Source organism: Danio aesculapii, chromosome 13 (genome assembly GCF_903798145.1).
Source record: "Danio aesculapii chromosome 13, fDanAes4.1, whole genome shotgun sequence".
NCBI lineage: Eukaryota > Metazoa > Chordata > Actinopteri > Cypriniformes > Danionidae > Danio > Danio aesculapii.
In genome coordinates this window covers 2,716,787-2,731,786 of record NC_079447.1, presented here as the reverse complement: position 1 = coordinate 2,731,786, position 15,000 = coordinate 2,716,787, and the positions used below count along the sequence as shown (strand labels likewise).

Sequence of the window (15,000 nt, the reverse complement as noted above, 5' to 3'; positions counted from 1 at the left end):
ATGCCTCTGTTGCATAGCTCCTGATAACAAAACAAAACTTTCTGTTGGCAAAAACATTTACCTTTACACAGGCCTGGAAATTATCCTTTTTGCTTGGTAGCTAACCTCAGGCACCCATCAAAATTATGATCAAAATTATAAGTCTTTTATCCACTCATGAAAAGTGTAAATAGTGGATTACCATTCACCACATGACCACTATTAAGATGTGCCATTATTTGTAACTTTAGGTGGTTTCTAAAACAAAATCATATCCAGACAGTGGCTGTTTCTTAATATGCGCTCTTCAGTGATCTTGCTCAACTGCCGAAGTTCAGTTCCAAAACTCAAGACCGCTCTTGAATTGAGAAACAGCCCTTTACATTTTTGCACCTGTAGCTCCCTATCATCTGAACTGAGTGATTGACAGCTGATATTAACCAATCCATTCACGTTCAGTTCCAGAGCAGAGGGCCAATCAAAAGAGCTTGAAGGCGGGGCAAGCATTGCAGAATTTGTTTACTGCAGCAGGTTGATGTGACAACGGTTTTAAACCATTCCTGAGCGCTGCGTTTCAGGCGCAAAGATGCATTCTACGTGAATGTCTCCTAAATCCACGCATGTTGTGAACATGTTGCAGTGAAAACTGGTCACACGGCAACAATTTAAAGCACTCGCACAACTGCTCCCAAATTCATTTTGAGGTTGCCTAGATAAAATTTCAGGCGCATACGCGAATAACACAGTCGCAATTTCAAGCCCTGTTACATTACCTAAACATTTAACTTTACTTCACATCTGTCTTTCAAAAGTACATTTTCAGTGCTATGAAAAAAAACTTGCTCTTCTCAAAGTGAAAGTGAGGCGCAGACATTTGTGGGTGGTCTAGCTGCCCGACAACACATTTATAGGCTGTATTACCAAAAGATTGTATTTTAGGGTAATGACTTTATCAAACATGACGACAGACATTTTAGCATTAATTTTAATATCTCAATTAGGGGTGTGATTCTACACTGGTCTCACGGTTCAGTTCGGTTATGATTATCATGCCATCGATCCGGTTCAATTCGATATCACGGTGCATTGACGATGCTTTCCATACATAATTAGATTTTTTCTTCACAACACAAGTTTTTTTTTTATTAAAATCTATAAATATATTAATATTTACATGTTATTTGTAATACAATTTCGTCCTTTAATACAAGCAGATATATGAACTGTCCCTTTAATTTGACCTGCTCAAAGAAAACCCTCTTTCTGAATGCTTTAGACAAAACTCCAACACATGCACAGAAGACAGCATGAGCATTTACAGCAAATAAACTATTATCCCGCTTTCTTTTTGAGCACTATCAAGCGAGTTCTTACACTCCTATAATTGGCCTTTGCCTTCACCCGCTCAACAGAAAGGGCTCTGATTGTCTTCAGAAATAAAAGCGATGTTCACCGCTGAGTGATCCGAGAAGAACAGCCGCGGTTTCAGTCTATATGTGCATAATGCACAGTTATCACAGGTAATCTGTAATAGACACAGTGGAGAAAACTCGCACCACAGGCACGCTCAGGTCTCGATCCACAAGTATCGCTTTAACAGCCGAGAGGAGAAGAAAAGTTACCTCATGAACACACCAGCGGCTCAAATGTCCAAAGTGAGAGAGAGAGACAGGCAGAGATGGATTATCACAGCATTTCTCCCTAGTAGTGAAATAGCGGCTCGTGTACTGTGCCTTCTTCAGTGTCAGTGAAAGACTGTCCAGCAAACTCACAAGCAGTTGAATTGTGCATAATTATCTGCCTTTTAAGTAGTAGGAGCGGTTTATTTACTCGCCCTCGCCTCCTTCGCCATAGTATTCTACTGCGACATCGCTCAAATCAGATTAATGACGTCAGTACGTAATAACCAGTTATGATCTATTACTGAACTGATATCGAATTGTCCCCATCTGCATCACGGTGCACTGAAGAAACAATTCATTTTAACACCCCTAATCTCAATAGACCATTTCAATGTGGTGATGTTATTGGCCCATTAACTTTTCCTGCTTGTTATCAAACTATTTCATAACTGTAAGAAGAGGCAATTCAATCATAACTTAATGTTAAAACAGCTGTCGTAACATTATTTATCAATATGTGGCTCATTTTGGAGTCTCGGAAGCTATAAAAATAATAAAATGTAAGACAGGAAATATGTTGGGACCATTGTTTTTGTTTACTTCTCCATTGGTTGATTCCTGTGATCAGTTTTGATTTAATGAATTGACTTAACCTCATGAGTTAGTCTGTGAAGTAACGTTCTCACCTGAAGCACCTGGCAGGCGAGCAGAAAGCGATGAACCACCTGAGCTTTCAGAAGCTGTCGAATGTTGAACATCTGCTGAGGATGACGAACCCGGATGAGGATCTCTAAAGCTGTGAGCAGCGTCTCCCACACACCACACTATCACAACACACAGCACAGTCATTATAATGATCACTCTTTAAAACACAACACACATGTATTACGATGTACCTGAGCTTTGGCCCATATCTTCCAGTCCAGCAGTATTTCAGAAAGCAGTCTAAGATCTTGGACCACCACAGTGGATTCTGCATCCAGATGGAACTGTCCGTCTTCTCCGATGGTCAGGATGGAGCCGCTACAGCAGCCGTCTAACAGCGTCTAGCAGAGCACACAGACACACTTATTTGCTGTGCTGTTCAAAATTAGCATGCAGCTGGAACAGGGCGCATCTTCCTAACAGATTATTTGGAGGAAAATATTGTAAAAGAAGGATAAAATAGTCTGTGAGTCTGTTTTAATGATGAAAACCAGCAGGGTGTGCTATTCAGTACAAGCACAGTATTGTAGAAGGGTTATTATAGTTCATTTTTATTATTATGGTAACATTTTTGTTCCTTATAAATAAAATGAACATTTAATGCAAAAATACATACATATATATATATATATTAGGGGTGTAACGGTTCACAAAAATCACGGTTCGGTTTGATACGACAGTGGTGTCACGGTTCAGTATGTTTTCGATACAGCAAAAAAGAAAAAAGCCTGAGGATTTCTCTGATTAAAATTTTTTTAATGTATTAAAATGAACATCATTAAAGTTTGATCTTGTTTTTTTTCTTTTACTTTAAACAGTGATTGAGCTATAACTCTGGGGTTTCTGCTTGGCAGCAAATAAAACAAATCCCTCTTTATACTCAAAACCAAAAAGCTGCTTATAAAAATAAATGTAATATTGTAGTAGTTAAACAAATAAAAGGAAAAGAACTACTTAGTTTTTATATGGAACTCAGTTTAATCAATTTAAGTATTTTTTTTATTTTCAGAAAGATGAGTGTCCACCTTTCCTTCAGACAGCACAGATCTGCTTGATTTGACTGTCACCTGCCATTTTAGTGGATCTGAAAGCAAGAATTATCAGACTGAAATGGGCTTATGAAGGAATAATGTAACAGGGCTCTATTACATTTAACATTATCTTAAAACCCGAAATTTCCACTACTGATTAAGGTCTCTCATATCCACAGCTATAAATGTACCGATCGCCTCGGTGATTTGTTTTGCCCTGTTGGAATCAGTAGGAATTGCCTGTCTGAATGCTGCGGGGATAGTTGCATGTAGTGTTTCCAGTTTTCGTCTAATTCCTGATTCTGTGATGTCAGTGTAAATGAGTTGACATGCTCAAATATTACTGCTAAAATAGCTTACTGTCATCATAGCAGATGTCATTGTTTTTTTTTCCACCACTCTCTTGCCAACATCCTCATAACTTACAGGGAAACCAAAGTGCTCCCAAACGCCAGACCCGCTGTTGGTTATAGGAGGATTACATTAACGTGTGTGTGACTGGAGTAGTGTTTGTTTGGAAGTCGGCGGGGAAGGCAGCATGTTGCCGGTCATGTCATTTGGGATGCCTTGTTGAACGTTGTTGCACTGAAAACATTATATTTTGTACACTTATTCTCTTTTATCTTTTTAGATATTAGTCTGAATCGTTCGGTTTGTAATGCATACCGAACTGAAAGTCTCGTACCGATCGATTCAATACGAATACACGTATCGTTACACCCTTAATATACATACATATTAGTGCTGCACGATTCTGGCTAAAATAAGAATCAAATTTGTTTTTGCTTAAAATCAAGATCAGGATTTTCTCACAATTCTGTAGATGTAAAATAAAGATTAATATGAGTAGGCTATTATTATTGTTACTCTCAAACATATAGTAAAAGAATACTAATAATACTAGGCCTTTGTGTAGGTCTACTGTTGGTTAAAATGCTCAATTTTATATAGACTTGGAATGGTGGACTTTACATGATCGTTAATTCACAGTGAAGTGATGACATCAGAATACAACTATTCATAATTCTGAAGTTGAATTATTATGTTTGAGACATGTGCTTGTCATTTGTCATTGACATTATTATTAGACTATTCTCACTAGTGAAATGAGAGATTTGTCATTATCATATTCCCTCCTGCATTATATTCAACATTACATTACATAGGTGAGTACTTGACAGAGTATACTGACACTGTTAAACGCTTACTTTCATGCACAACACTGTGTTCGCCATGAACAAAAATACATATCAAATGCGGGTCGTAATCATAACTTTAAAATGTGATATGATCATTTAAATTATGTTTTTGGTTTCACTTTCACTGCCGAGTGCACTCATGTCATGGTTGCAGTCACTTAAAGAAAAAACAAAACATGCAAATCACATTTCACGTGCGGAACCCAAATGATCGCTCTGTGCAACAAACTGAACGTTATTTACAACTTTATTAAATGTTATTCATAGCCTCTGCAGGTTCTGTTCACTGAAGTAGACACCATTGGCAGGCACACGTGTATCGTCTCGGTAGTAAACAAACAGTGCGTTAGCTCATGTGTGATTTCGCTGTCACGAATACGTCATTACATTAAGACAGAAATGACATTTTGGGGTGAATTATACCTTATAAATACAGCATGTGACACTTTAACACCATTTGGAGGTGTCCATGTTGCTGAGCAACATATATAATAGTACTTGGATAGGAATTGAATATAAAACAATGTGACCTCTCCGGACCTTGAAAATATAATTGGCTGAAACGTAAAGGTGCTGGACTAAGATTGTGTGGGGGGGTCTTTTTTCTATTAAACGTGCAGCCCTAATATATATATATATATATATATATACATATATATTTATATATATAAAAAACTCAGCTAGTGTTTAAGAAATTTCATTTAGTTTAAAAATGTACACGACAAAAAGAATCAAAATGAAAATAAAAAATATTGAAATGAAATTAATTAAATTTATCTATTTAACCTTAGTGCATATGGAACTAAAATAACACTGGCCTCAAGTAATGTGGCACAGACGTAATGTAAACATTTTTTTGGAATTTGTAAATATAATGGATTATGTTTAACAAGAAATTACTGCCGCAGTATTTACGCTTCAAATCTCAACAAATGGAATGAATTTATTTATTTAGTCTAATTATTTACATATTTTTCTTTGAGATTTTTTCAAGACACTAGTGTTCAGCTTAAAATTACATTTAAAGGCTTAACTAGGTTAATTAGGGTAAAGTTAGGGCAATTAGGCAAGTTATTGTGTAACAGTGGTTTATTCTGGAGACAATCCAACACAAAAAATCTAAAGGAGGCTAATAATATTGAAATTGTTGTAAAAAAATTGAAAACTAGTTTTCTTCCAGCCTAACAAAAAGAAATAAGACTTTCTCCAGAAGAAAAAAACATTATCAGGCATACTGTGAAAAATGTCCTTGCTCTGTAAACATCATTTGGGAAATGACGCTATTTTGACTTCAACTGTACATTTTGTTTTAAATTATATAATTGGTAAACAACAAACACATTATAATTGCATTGCTATATTTACAACTGCTTAATTTTTAATAAACAGCAATTTCCCCATATTTCCTTAACATAATCACAAAGAGAAGTGTATTTGGCGTGTAATCTACATCTGACGTGCTAAAACCCACCTTCAGGATATGATATCCCACAATGCACTTGGGTTTGATAAGAACCTGGTGAATCATGGAATAACCATGATAACACTCCATCTCATGAGTGCGATGCTGATTGTTTTTAACCAGAGACAGAAGCACCTGCAGCGCCAGAGCTTGAGTTTTCTCACAGTCACACACCTCCACCGCCTACGAGAGAGACAGACACAGGATTAATGCAATGATTCAGCTGCTCCTGATGCTAAATGCACTCAAATACACCGCATTAGAGGAGGGAAGCGCTGTTTTCATCTTGACAGAGAAAGCCTTAGAAAACTACACTTTTGTTATGATGCTTATTAGTAAATGCTGCAAAAGAACATGATGTGCTCTAAGCTAACAACCTAAATTAACCAAATTCTTCAGGATCAAATACTATATTGAATTAATAATTGTCAGAACATTGGCATCAGACCCAGGACTGAGCATCTGTTGGTATTTTAATTAGAACTGCTCCACAGCTTATTTTCTTATCTTTGCCATCACATATCTTACTTAGGGTTTCATTAAAGCATTTACTAACATGAACTAAAAATGAACAATACTTGTACATCATTTAACCATAGTACAGTATGTAGCAATGCATTATTAAAATACAAAGCCATGCTTGTTAACATTGATTAATGCACTGTGAGTTAACAAGAACTAACAATGAGTAACTGTATTTTTAATAAATAACATGAACAACAATAATTACTGTAATAAATGTCTCGTTCATTATTTGGTTGTGTTAGTAAATACATTAACTAATGCAACTTTATGATAAAGTATTGTTTTCCAGTAAGATATGTGCTGACAGATATATATATATATATACACCTGTATGTACAATCACCGGCCACTTTATTAGGTACACCTTACTAGTACCGGGTTGGACCCACTTTTGCCTTTAGAACTGCCTTAATCCTTCATGACATAGATTCAACAAGCTACTGGAAATATTCCTTAGAGATTTTGCTCCATATTGACATGACAGCATCACACAGTTGCCTCCGGTTTGTCAGCTGCACATCCATGATGCCAATCTCCCGTTCCACCACATCCCAAATGTGCTCTATTGGATTAAGTTATGGTGACTGTGGAGGCCATTTGAGTACAGTGAACTCATTGTCATGTTCAAGAAACCAGTCTGAGATGATTCACGCTTTATGACATGGTGTGTTATCCTGCTGGAAGTAGCCATCAGAAGATGGAGACACTGTGGTCATAAAGGGATGGACATGGTCAGCAACAATACTCAGGTAGGCTGTGGTGTTTAGACGATGCTCAATTGGTACTAATGGTCCCAAAGTGTGCCAAGAAAATATACCCCACACCATTACACCACCAGGCAGGATGGATCCATGCTTTCATTGTGTTGATGGCAAATTTTGACCCGACCATCCGAATGTTGCAGCAGAAATGGAGACTCATCAGACCAGGCAACGTTTCTCCAATCTTCTATTGTCCAGTTTTGGTGAGCCTGTGTGAATTGTAGCCTCAGTTTCCTGTTCTTAGCTGACAGGAGTGGCACCCAGTGTGGTCTGCTGTAGCCCATCCGCCTCAAGGTTGGACGTGTTGTGTGTTCAGAGATGCTCTTCTGCAGACCTCGGTTGTAACGAGTGCTTATTTGAGTTACTGTTGCCTTTTTATCAGCTGGAACCAGTCTGGCCATTCTCCTCTGACATCTACAAGGCATTTGCGCCCACAGAACTGCCGCTCACTGGATATTTCCTCTTGTTCAGACCATTCTCTGTAAACCCTAGAGATGGTTATGCATGAAAATCCCAGTAGATCAGCAGTTTCTGAAATTCTCAGACCAGCCCGTTTGGCACAAGAACCATGCCATGTTCAAAGTCACTTAAATCCCCTTTCTTCCTCATTCTGATGCTCGGTTTGAACTGCAGCAGATCGTCTTGACCATGTCTACATGCCTAAATGCATTGAGTTGCTGCCATGTGATTGGCTGATTAAAACTTGGCGTTAACGAGCAGTTGGACAGGTGTACCTAATAAAGTGGCCGGTGAGTGTACATGTGATAACTTAATAATGCTGCTTCATATTTTGGTAGAACAGAAAGTTCAAAGCATCTCCTATTCCTAATCTTTTTACTTTTTCTTCTTGTTTTAAACAATTGAATGTACTCTTGGTGAATGGCATTTGTTTTAAAATAGTAAAATGTGCTTCTTAATAGTGTTCTTGATATCATAATTGTAAGAATGAGAAAAACACAAGGTTACTGTTAATAGATGTCTGAAGGAACACGCTGTACAAAAGAACATCCTGACCAAAAATACAATTATGTGACTGAGTAAAAGACACATTATTTTGCCTGCAAAAAAACTCCAAAAAAACATGTATTAGAATATTTATATTTATACTGTTCCTGCAATATATGTAGTTTTTTTATAATACATGCTGTCAAAGACTATTTGATTATATTTTAGGGCAGCAGTGTCTCCAGCAGGAAAGGAGCCTTCACCTCAACAGCTACTGGCCAGTGCATGATTCAGCAAACATCTGATAAACAAAATTGCTTATACATAAACATACAAGCATGCTGTAGAGCTGCACAGTGCAGTAGCTTTACTTTATATGCACAGAAGAGAAGGAGATCCAGAGATGGCTTTTCAAACTGTGAAGAAATCAGTGTTTTTGTAACTAATGAAGACAGCCAATGATTTATTTTCACTATTTCGCCTGACATGTTTACTGCTCCAAAATACTTTAGTTTCCTAAAATAAAATATATTGTGTTTAAAAGTTGTTTTTTACCCAGACAAGAGAACATATTTTAGAGCAGTGATCCCCAGTGTTAGGGGTTACGCATTAAACGTAACTCAAGGTATGTAATAAAATTACTTTTCTAAGTAACGAGTAAATTAATGCATTACATTAAAAAATAAGTAATAATATTTGAGTTACTTCATTCAATTTCTTTTCAGCTTAGTCCCTTTATTAATCCGGGGTCGCCACAGCGGAATGAACCGCCAACTTATCCAGCACATGTTTTACGCAGCGGATGTCCTTCCAGCCACAACCCATCCCTGGGAAACATCCATACACACTCACACACAACGAATTTAGCCTTCCCAATTCACCTGTACCCCATGTCTTTGGTCTGTGGGGGAAACCGGAGCACACGGAGGAAACCTACGCGAATGCAGGGAGAACATGCAAACTCCACACAGAAATGCCAATTGACCCAGCCAAGGCTCGAACCAGCGACCTTCTTGCTGTGAGGCAACATCACTACCTACTGCGCCACTGCGTCACCCTAATATTTGAGTTACGTCTTTGAAAATGTAACAAGAGTTTCTTTTTAGTTCAGTTATTTAGCTACTCTGCATAGAAATGCCAACTGACCCAGCAGAGGCTCGAACCAGCAACCTTTCTTGTTGGTCATTACAAAAAACTATAGAAACAGTAGTGCAGTGACCAAAAAAAATACCTTTTTATTCTCTACTAGTCACAAATATGCAAACAAACACATACCCGAGCAAACAGGAAGACAACAGAGCCGGTGCCGCCAATCTTGTGCAGTGCGCTGTGGAGGCCGAGAGCCTGGCAGGGCATCATGGTCCTGAGAAAAGGAGACTCCAGGATGGAACTCTGGACCTCTTTGGCACTGAAGGGCCGCTGGGAAACCACTGCTGATTTGGCCTGACCCTTCAGACGGATCACCGGCTCATATATGGTGTAGAGAGACGGCGTGCTGGGGGCGTAAACCACTGCTAAACTCTCCTGGAAAACACACACACAAACCTTTATTTGTATTGTTCAGTCATCAGTGGATTGCATTTGCATATTTTGAATGTACAGAACTTTCACTGCAGAAAATGCTTCTCCAACTTGAATGTTATGTCTTGTTTATAGTCCAAATATCTAAAACTTCTTCAATCAAGAACAATTTTCTAGAAAGCAAAGCATATAGGGCTCTATCATACACAAGGCGCAAAAAGGCGCAAGACGTGTATGCTGCGATTTATTGCTAATTTCAAACCAGCACAACAGTAATTTTCACTTTTGCTCCACGTTGTTTAAATAGCAAATCTATTTGCATCACTTTGTGGACTCATGTGTGTGCTGGTCTATAAAGGAGGTGTGTTAAGGCGCATTGCTGGTGTGTTTCTATTTTCAGGAACTGAATTAGACCCAGCCATTGATCAACTAAAAGCTGCTCTAAAGTCAAGCACAGAGCGCTTTAGTTATGCGCCTATGCAGGTCCAAATGCTTATACACTGCTGAATACACACAGGATGAACAACAACACACAAATATTTTTACAGATGAAAACAACTGAAGGATTAAAATGATCCAGAAATGATGATTTTCTACATAAATATAAAAACCACTGCCCCATGACTCATCATGGGGGGCTTTTTCAGTTTATTCATGACGATCTGCATCTGTATATTGTTATTGTTATTATTATCAGTATTATTTATCATATGCATATTTATATATTTTTTAATTTAAAAAAAGTTTAGATTTGTCCAGCTGTGGGGTTTTGGAGACGTCTGCATCACCATATAGGGCATAAATACAGGACGTGTGTTTGGATATAACTCAGTTTTTTTTGTTATTATTGTTCATTTATTTGTTTGCTGGAGATTAGAACTGAATTTAGAAATAGTTTTGAAACAAATCTTTGTGGATAACAAAGGAAATTAAATATGTGGGCTGATGGATGTGTTCAGTGGAGTGAGTTTCCACCGTTTCCTCACTCCACCAAAGTAAAGGAGTAAAGAGTAAAGTAAAGAGAAAGTAAAGAGGCTGAATGGAGGAGGCTCGTTCTTTATCCTCGCACTGCAGATGCTCTGTTTAACTGTTTTCTCACTAGTGAAGCGTTCAGTTTTTCTTCTTATGAAGTCCATCATGTAGATAGCAAATGCACCATGGCGTGACACAACTGACTCTTAAAGGGAATGGGAGATGAGTCTCTGATTGGTTTAATGCAGGTTATGCTCAAAACACACCCAGAACTCATTGAGAGAATAAGCACAACCCTGTTAGACCATACGCCGGGGCGCAGAGCGGATTTTTCTGTCTTTAAAATGGCAAAAGTGGATTCAAATATACCATCAATGTTTTTGCGCCATGAGCTTTAAGACTTTTGGCCTAGATTGTTAAAATAGAGCCCATAGACTTAAGTGATTTCCCCCCCTAAAATAAGCTATATAATCTATATAATATGCTATATAATATAAAAGCTATATAATATTTTTACTTAAAACAAGACAAGAAAAATGCTTCTAGATTTAAGAATTAGGATATTTGGACTAAAAACAAGACAAAATAATGTAAGAAAAGCATTTTTTTGCAGTGTTGACCATGAAATCACTTTACGAAGACATTACTGAGATATTTAGTACTATTCATATTATTTTTTAAATTGCTATTCTAATGATTTTATTGACGAGCTATCAGGATTTCATAAAAAAAAAGGGTCCCGTGAAGTGCTTTGTAATGAGTATTTTTTTATTCCAAATTTGACGTAATCTCAACTGAAACTTGAAGAGAGGGTGGGACAGCGTAGCTCCTCCCCTTTTTAAAAATCAACCAATAGCGTTGGGTTTTATCACAGCTCTGCCAGTGAGAGTAGCTGAGCTCAAGCGCATCAAATGAAAAGCAAATTAAAAGGGGACGGGGCATGTCAGACACTAGAGAGAATTTGATTGGTCAGAAGATTTGATGAGAAACTGAAGTATGAGGTGACATCAAAGAAGAATAAATTAAAATAAAAAAATCGTTGATCCATTTAGGTGGAAGTGACAAACTGCAAGCTTTGGGTGTTTATAGCAGGTTTATATATTGCATTTTATTTTGGAGCACACAAGCTTACAGATGTCCTTAAAACACACTGATCCTAACATCTGAAAAACGTTCTTTTAATTTTACGGGACTTCTAAGTCTGACATCAGGCGTCACAGTTTCTGGATCCAAACGCTCTAGCGGATGCTAAAAGTGGACAACAGATAACAGCTAATCTCACTGTGCTCACAGTGTGCTGTAATACTGTTGAAAATCATAACCGTAACGTTAATATCCATGCCTAATCTTAGATGGTCAGATAGTAAGCATTAATAAATCACTCAAATACTGGCGTGTGGGAATCAGCAAGTCCAGAGACTGCAGTTAACAGCAGGATTTTTCTTTTTTCTTTTTGACAAACTTTATTATGTTTTTAGCATACATGGACATCTGCAATGGTAATAACATTATTCTTTAACATTGACTTAATGCACCGAGTACAGCGTGGAGATAACAATATGAAACAAACAAAAAAAATTATAGGCCTATATACGTACACTCACTGGCCACTTTATTAGGTACACCTTACTAGTAACGGGTTGGACCCCCTTTTGCCTTCCGTACTGCCTTAATCCTTTGTGGCATAGATTCAACAAGCTACTGGAAATATTCCTCAGAGATTTTGCTCCATATTGACGTGATAGCATCACACAGTTGCTGCAGATTTGCCGGCTGCACATCCATGATGCCAATCTCTCGTTCCACCACATCCTAAAGGTGCTGTATTGGATTGAGAACTGGTGACTGTGGAGGCCATTTGAGTACAGTGAACTCACTGTCATGATCAAGAAAGACCTAAGATGATTCACGTTTGATGACATGGTGCGTTCTCCTGCCGGAAGTAGCCATCAGAAGATGGAGACACTGTGGTCATTAAGGGATAAACATGGTCAGTAACAATACTCAGGTAGGCTGTGGTGTTGACACGATGCTCAATTGGTACTAAAGGGCCCAAAGTGTGCCAAGAAAATCTCCCCCCCACCATTACACCACCACCAGAAATGGAGACTTATCAGACCAGGCAACGTTTCTCCAATCTTCTATTGTCCAGTTTTGGTGAGCCTGTGTGAATTGTAGCCTCAGTTTCCTATTCTTAGCTGACAGGAGTAGCACCCGGTGTGGTCTTCTGCTGCTGTAGCCCATCCGCCTCAAGGTTGGACGTGTTGTGTGTTCAGAGATGCTCTTCTGCAGACCTCGGTTGTAACGAGTGCTTATTTGAGTTACTGTTGCCTTTATTTCAGCTAGAACCAGTCTGGCCATTCTCCTCTGACATCAACAAGGCATTTGTACCCACAGAACTGCCGCTCACTGGATATTTTCTCTTGTTCTGACCATTCTCTGTAAACCCTAGAGATGGTTGTGCGTGAAAATCCCAGTAGATCAGCAGTTTCTGAAATACTCAGACCAGCCCGTCTGACACCAACAACAATGCCACATTCAAAGTCACTTAAATCCCCTTTCTGATGCTCAATTTAAGCTCCAGCAGATTGTCTTGACCATGTTTAAATGCATTGAGCTGCTGCCATGTGATTGGCTGATTAGAAATTAGTGTTAACGAGCAGTTGGACAGGTGTACCTAATAAAGTGGCCGGTGAGTGCAAGTCATAGTATGATATGATAAATCAAATTTTATTCAAATTAACATTTAAAATGATCAACTATTGAAAATGTCAGTCTTCACAGAGTTGATGTTTTCCTTTTGTTGATGTGAAATCCAGCTAAATATATTGTTCACCAGTTTTGTTAAAAAAAAATAATAAATAAAAATTCGGTAAAATACTTTTATTAGATTATTATCGTCACAGAAGAAAATTAAGCTAATTCAACCATGAGGTTTGAGCTTTAGTGAATTTCTGTCAGCAGTAATTACTGTGCATGCAACTCATTAGCATATAAACACCTGGAACAGCAGGCGAGCGCAGAAAATCACTGGCAATTAAGATGTCAGTGGGTAAAACTGCACAGAAGCCACACTTAAACAAGCAGCAAATAATGGACAATTAACGTTGCCTGCTTTCCAGTGCCAGAGAGAAACAAGCCACTGAACTGTGTAACTATCAAATATATTTGCATAAAAGCCTTCAGCAGAAATGTTCAAATAATAAAAAGTAAAGTTCACAGGTGCTGTGACTTACAACAAGAGGCGAGATGTCAACGTCTGCATTCCTCATGAGGAGCTCTCGTATCTGCTCACACTGAAGACCCTCCTGCGTCACGTACTTGGATAGTGTCCCATGGGGCTTGCCGTATTTGCAGGGCATGATGGAGGTGAGGTCAGGACCGCTGGCGTACAGGTAAAACGCCTCGGTAGTGTCAATTCTAGAGCCTAAAACACACAACAACCAACATGCTTGAAAAAAGGAAATGAAGTGCTGAATTCAAGACTTCAGAAAACGGTGACAAATCAATCATAAGTGTAGTGGACGTTTGACCCGCAGGCTGTGATCTAAAGACAAATAAACAAACAAAAAAAGGCATGGAGTGGCTCTAGAGCGTCTAACCACATTAGAGCGTTACACAGGTCAGGAGCGGCTGCACTGGGGCCATTCATGACCTATTAGCAGCAACAGAACAGCCATTCTGTCAAGAAAAGTGTGTTATGTGAAGGGAATGCAGGGAATTTGTAGCTCACGCATGGAAACCACCAGAAACAGGAAGAGCCCACGTTATCAACAACATCACTGACTTTTAAAGTGGAAATGAATGATCTTTTAACTAGTGTTGTATTATATATATATATATATATACAGCTGAAGTCGGAATTCTTAGCCCTTTTGATTTTTTTTTTCCACAGTGCTCATTCAGTAAAGGCACAGCTAAACAGATGTGTTTTCAGTCTTTACTTGAATGTGCCTAATGTTGGAGCACATCTGATCATTTCTGGAAGCTGATTCCAGCAGCGAGGGGCGTAGTAGCTGAAAGCCGATTCACCCAGCCTTGACTGAACTCTTGGAATTTCTAGTTTATATGATCCTAAAGATCTGAGTGATCTGTTAGGTTTGTATTCAGTGAGCATATCTGTAATGTATTGAGGTCCTAGGCCATTTAGTGATTTATAGACCTGTAATAATACTTTAAAATCTATTCTGAATGTAACTGGGAGCCAGTGTAAAGACCTGAGGACAGGTGTGATGTGCTCTGATTTCCTGGTTCTGGTCAGAATTCTGGCTGCAGCGT

At 38.3% G+C, this 15,000-nt stretch overlaps 1 protein-coding gene across 2 annotated transcripts in view; it reads right to left on the bottom strand.

Annotated features, from left to right (window-relative positions):
* lyst (lysosomal trafficking regulator) overlaps positions 1 to 15,000 on the bottom strand; it is a 190,463-nt gene that overhangs the window by 80,539 nt on the left and 94,924 nt on the right. For both annotated transcript variants that reach the window (XM_056470332.1, XM_056470333.1), the window contains exons 17-21: positions 13,959 to 14,149; positions 9,505 to 9,753; positions 6,008 to 6,181; positions 2,498 to 2,647; positions 2,288 to 2,425 (exon numbers count right to left, since the gene is read on the bottom strand). In XM_056470332.1, the coding sequence (XP_056326307.1) occupies positions 2,288 to 2,425; positions 2,498 to 2,647; positions 6,008 to 6,181; positions 9,505 to 9,753; positions 13,959 to 14,149 (902 nt within the window). The remainder of the gene's footprint in view (positions 1 to 2,287; positions 2,426 to 2,497; positions 2,648 to 6,007; positions 6,182 to 9,504; positions 9,754 to 13,958; positions 14,150 to 15,000) is intronic.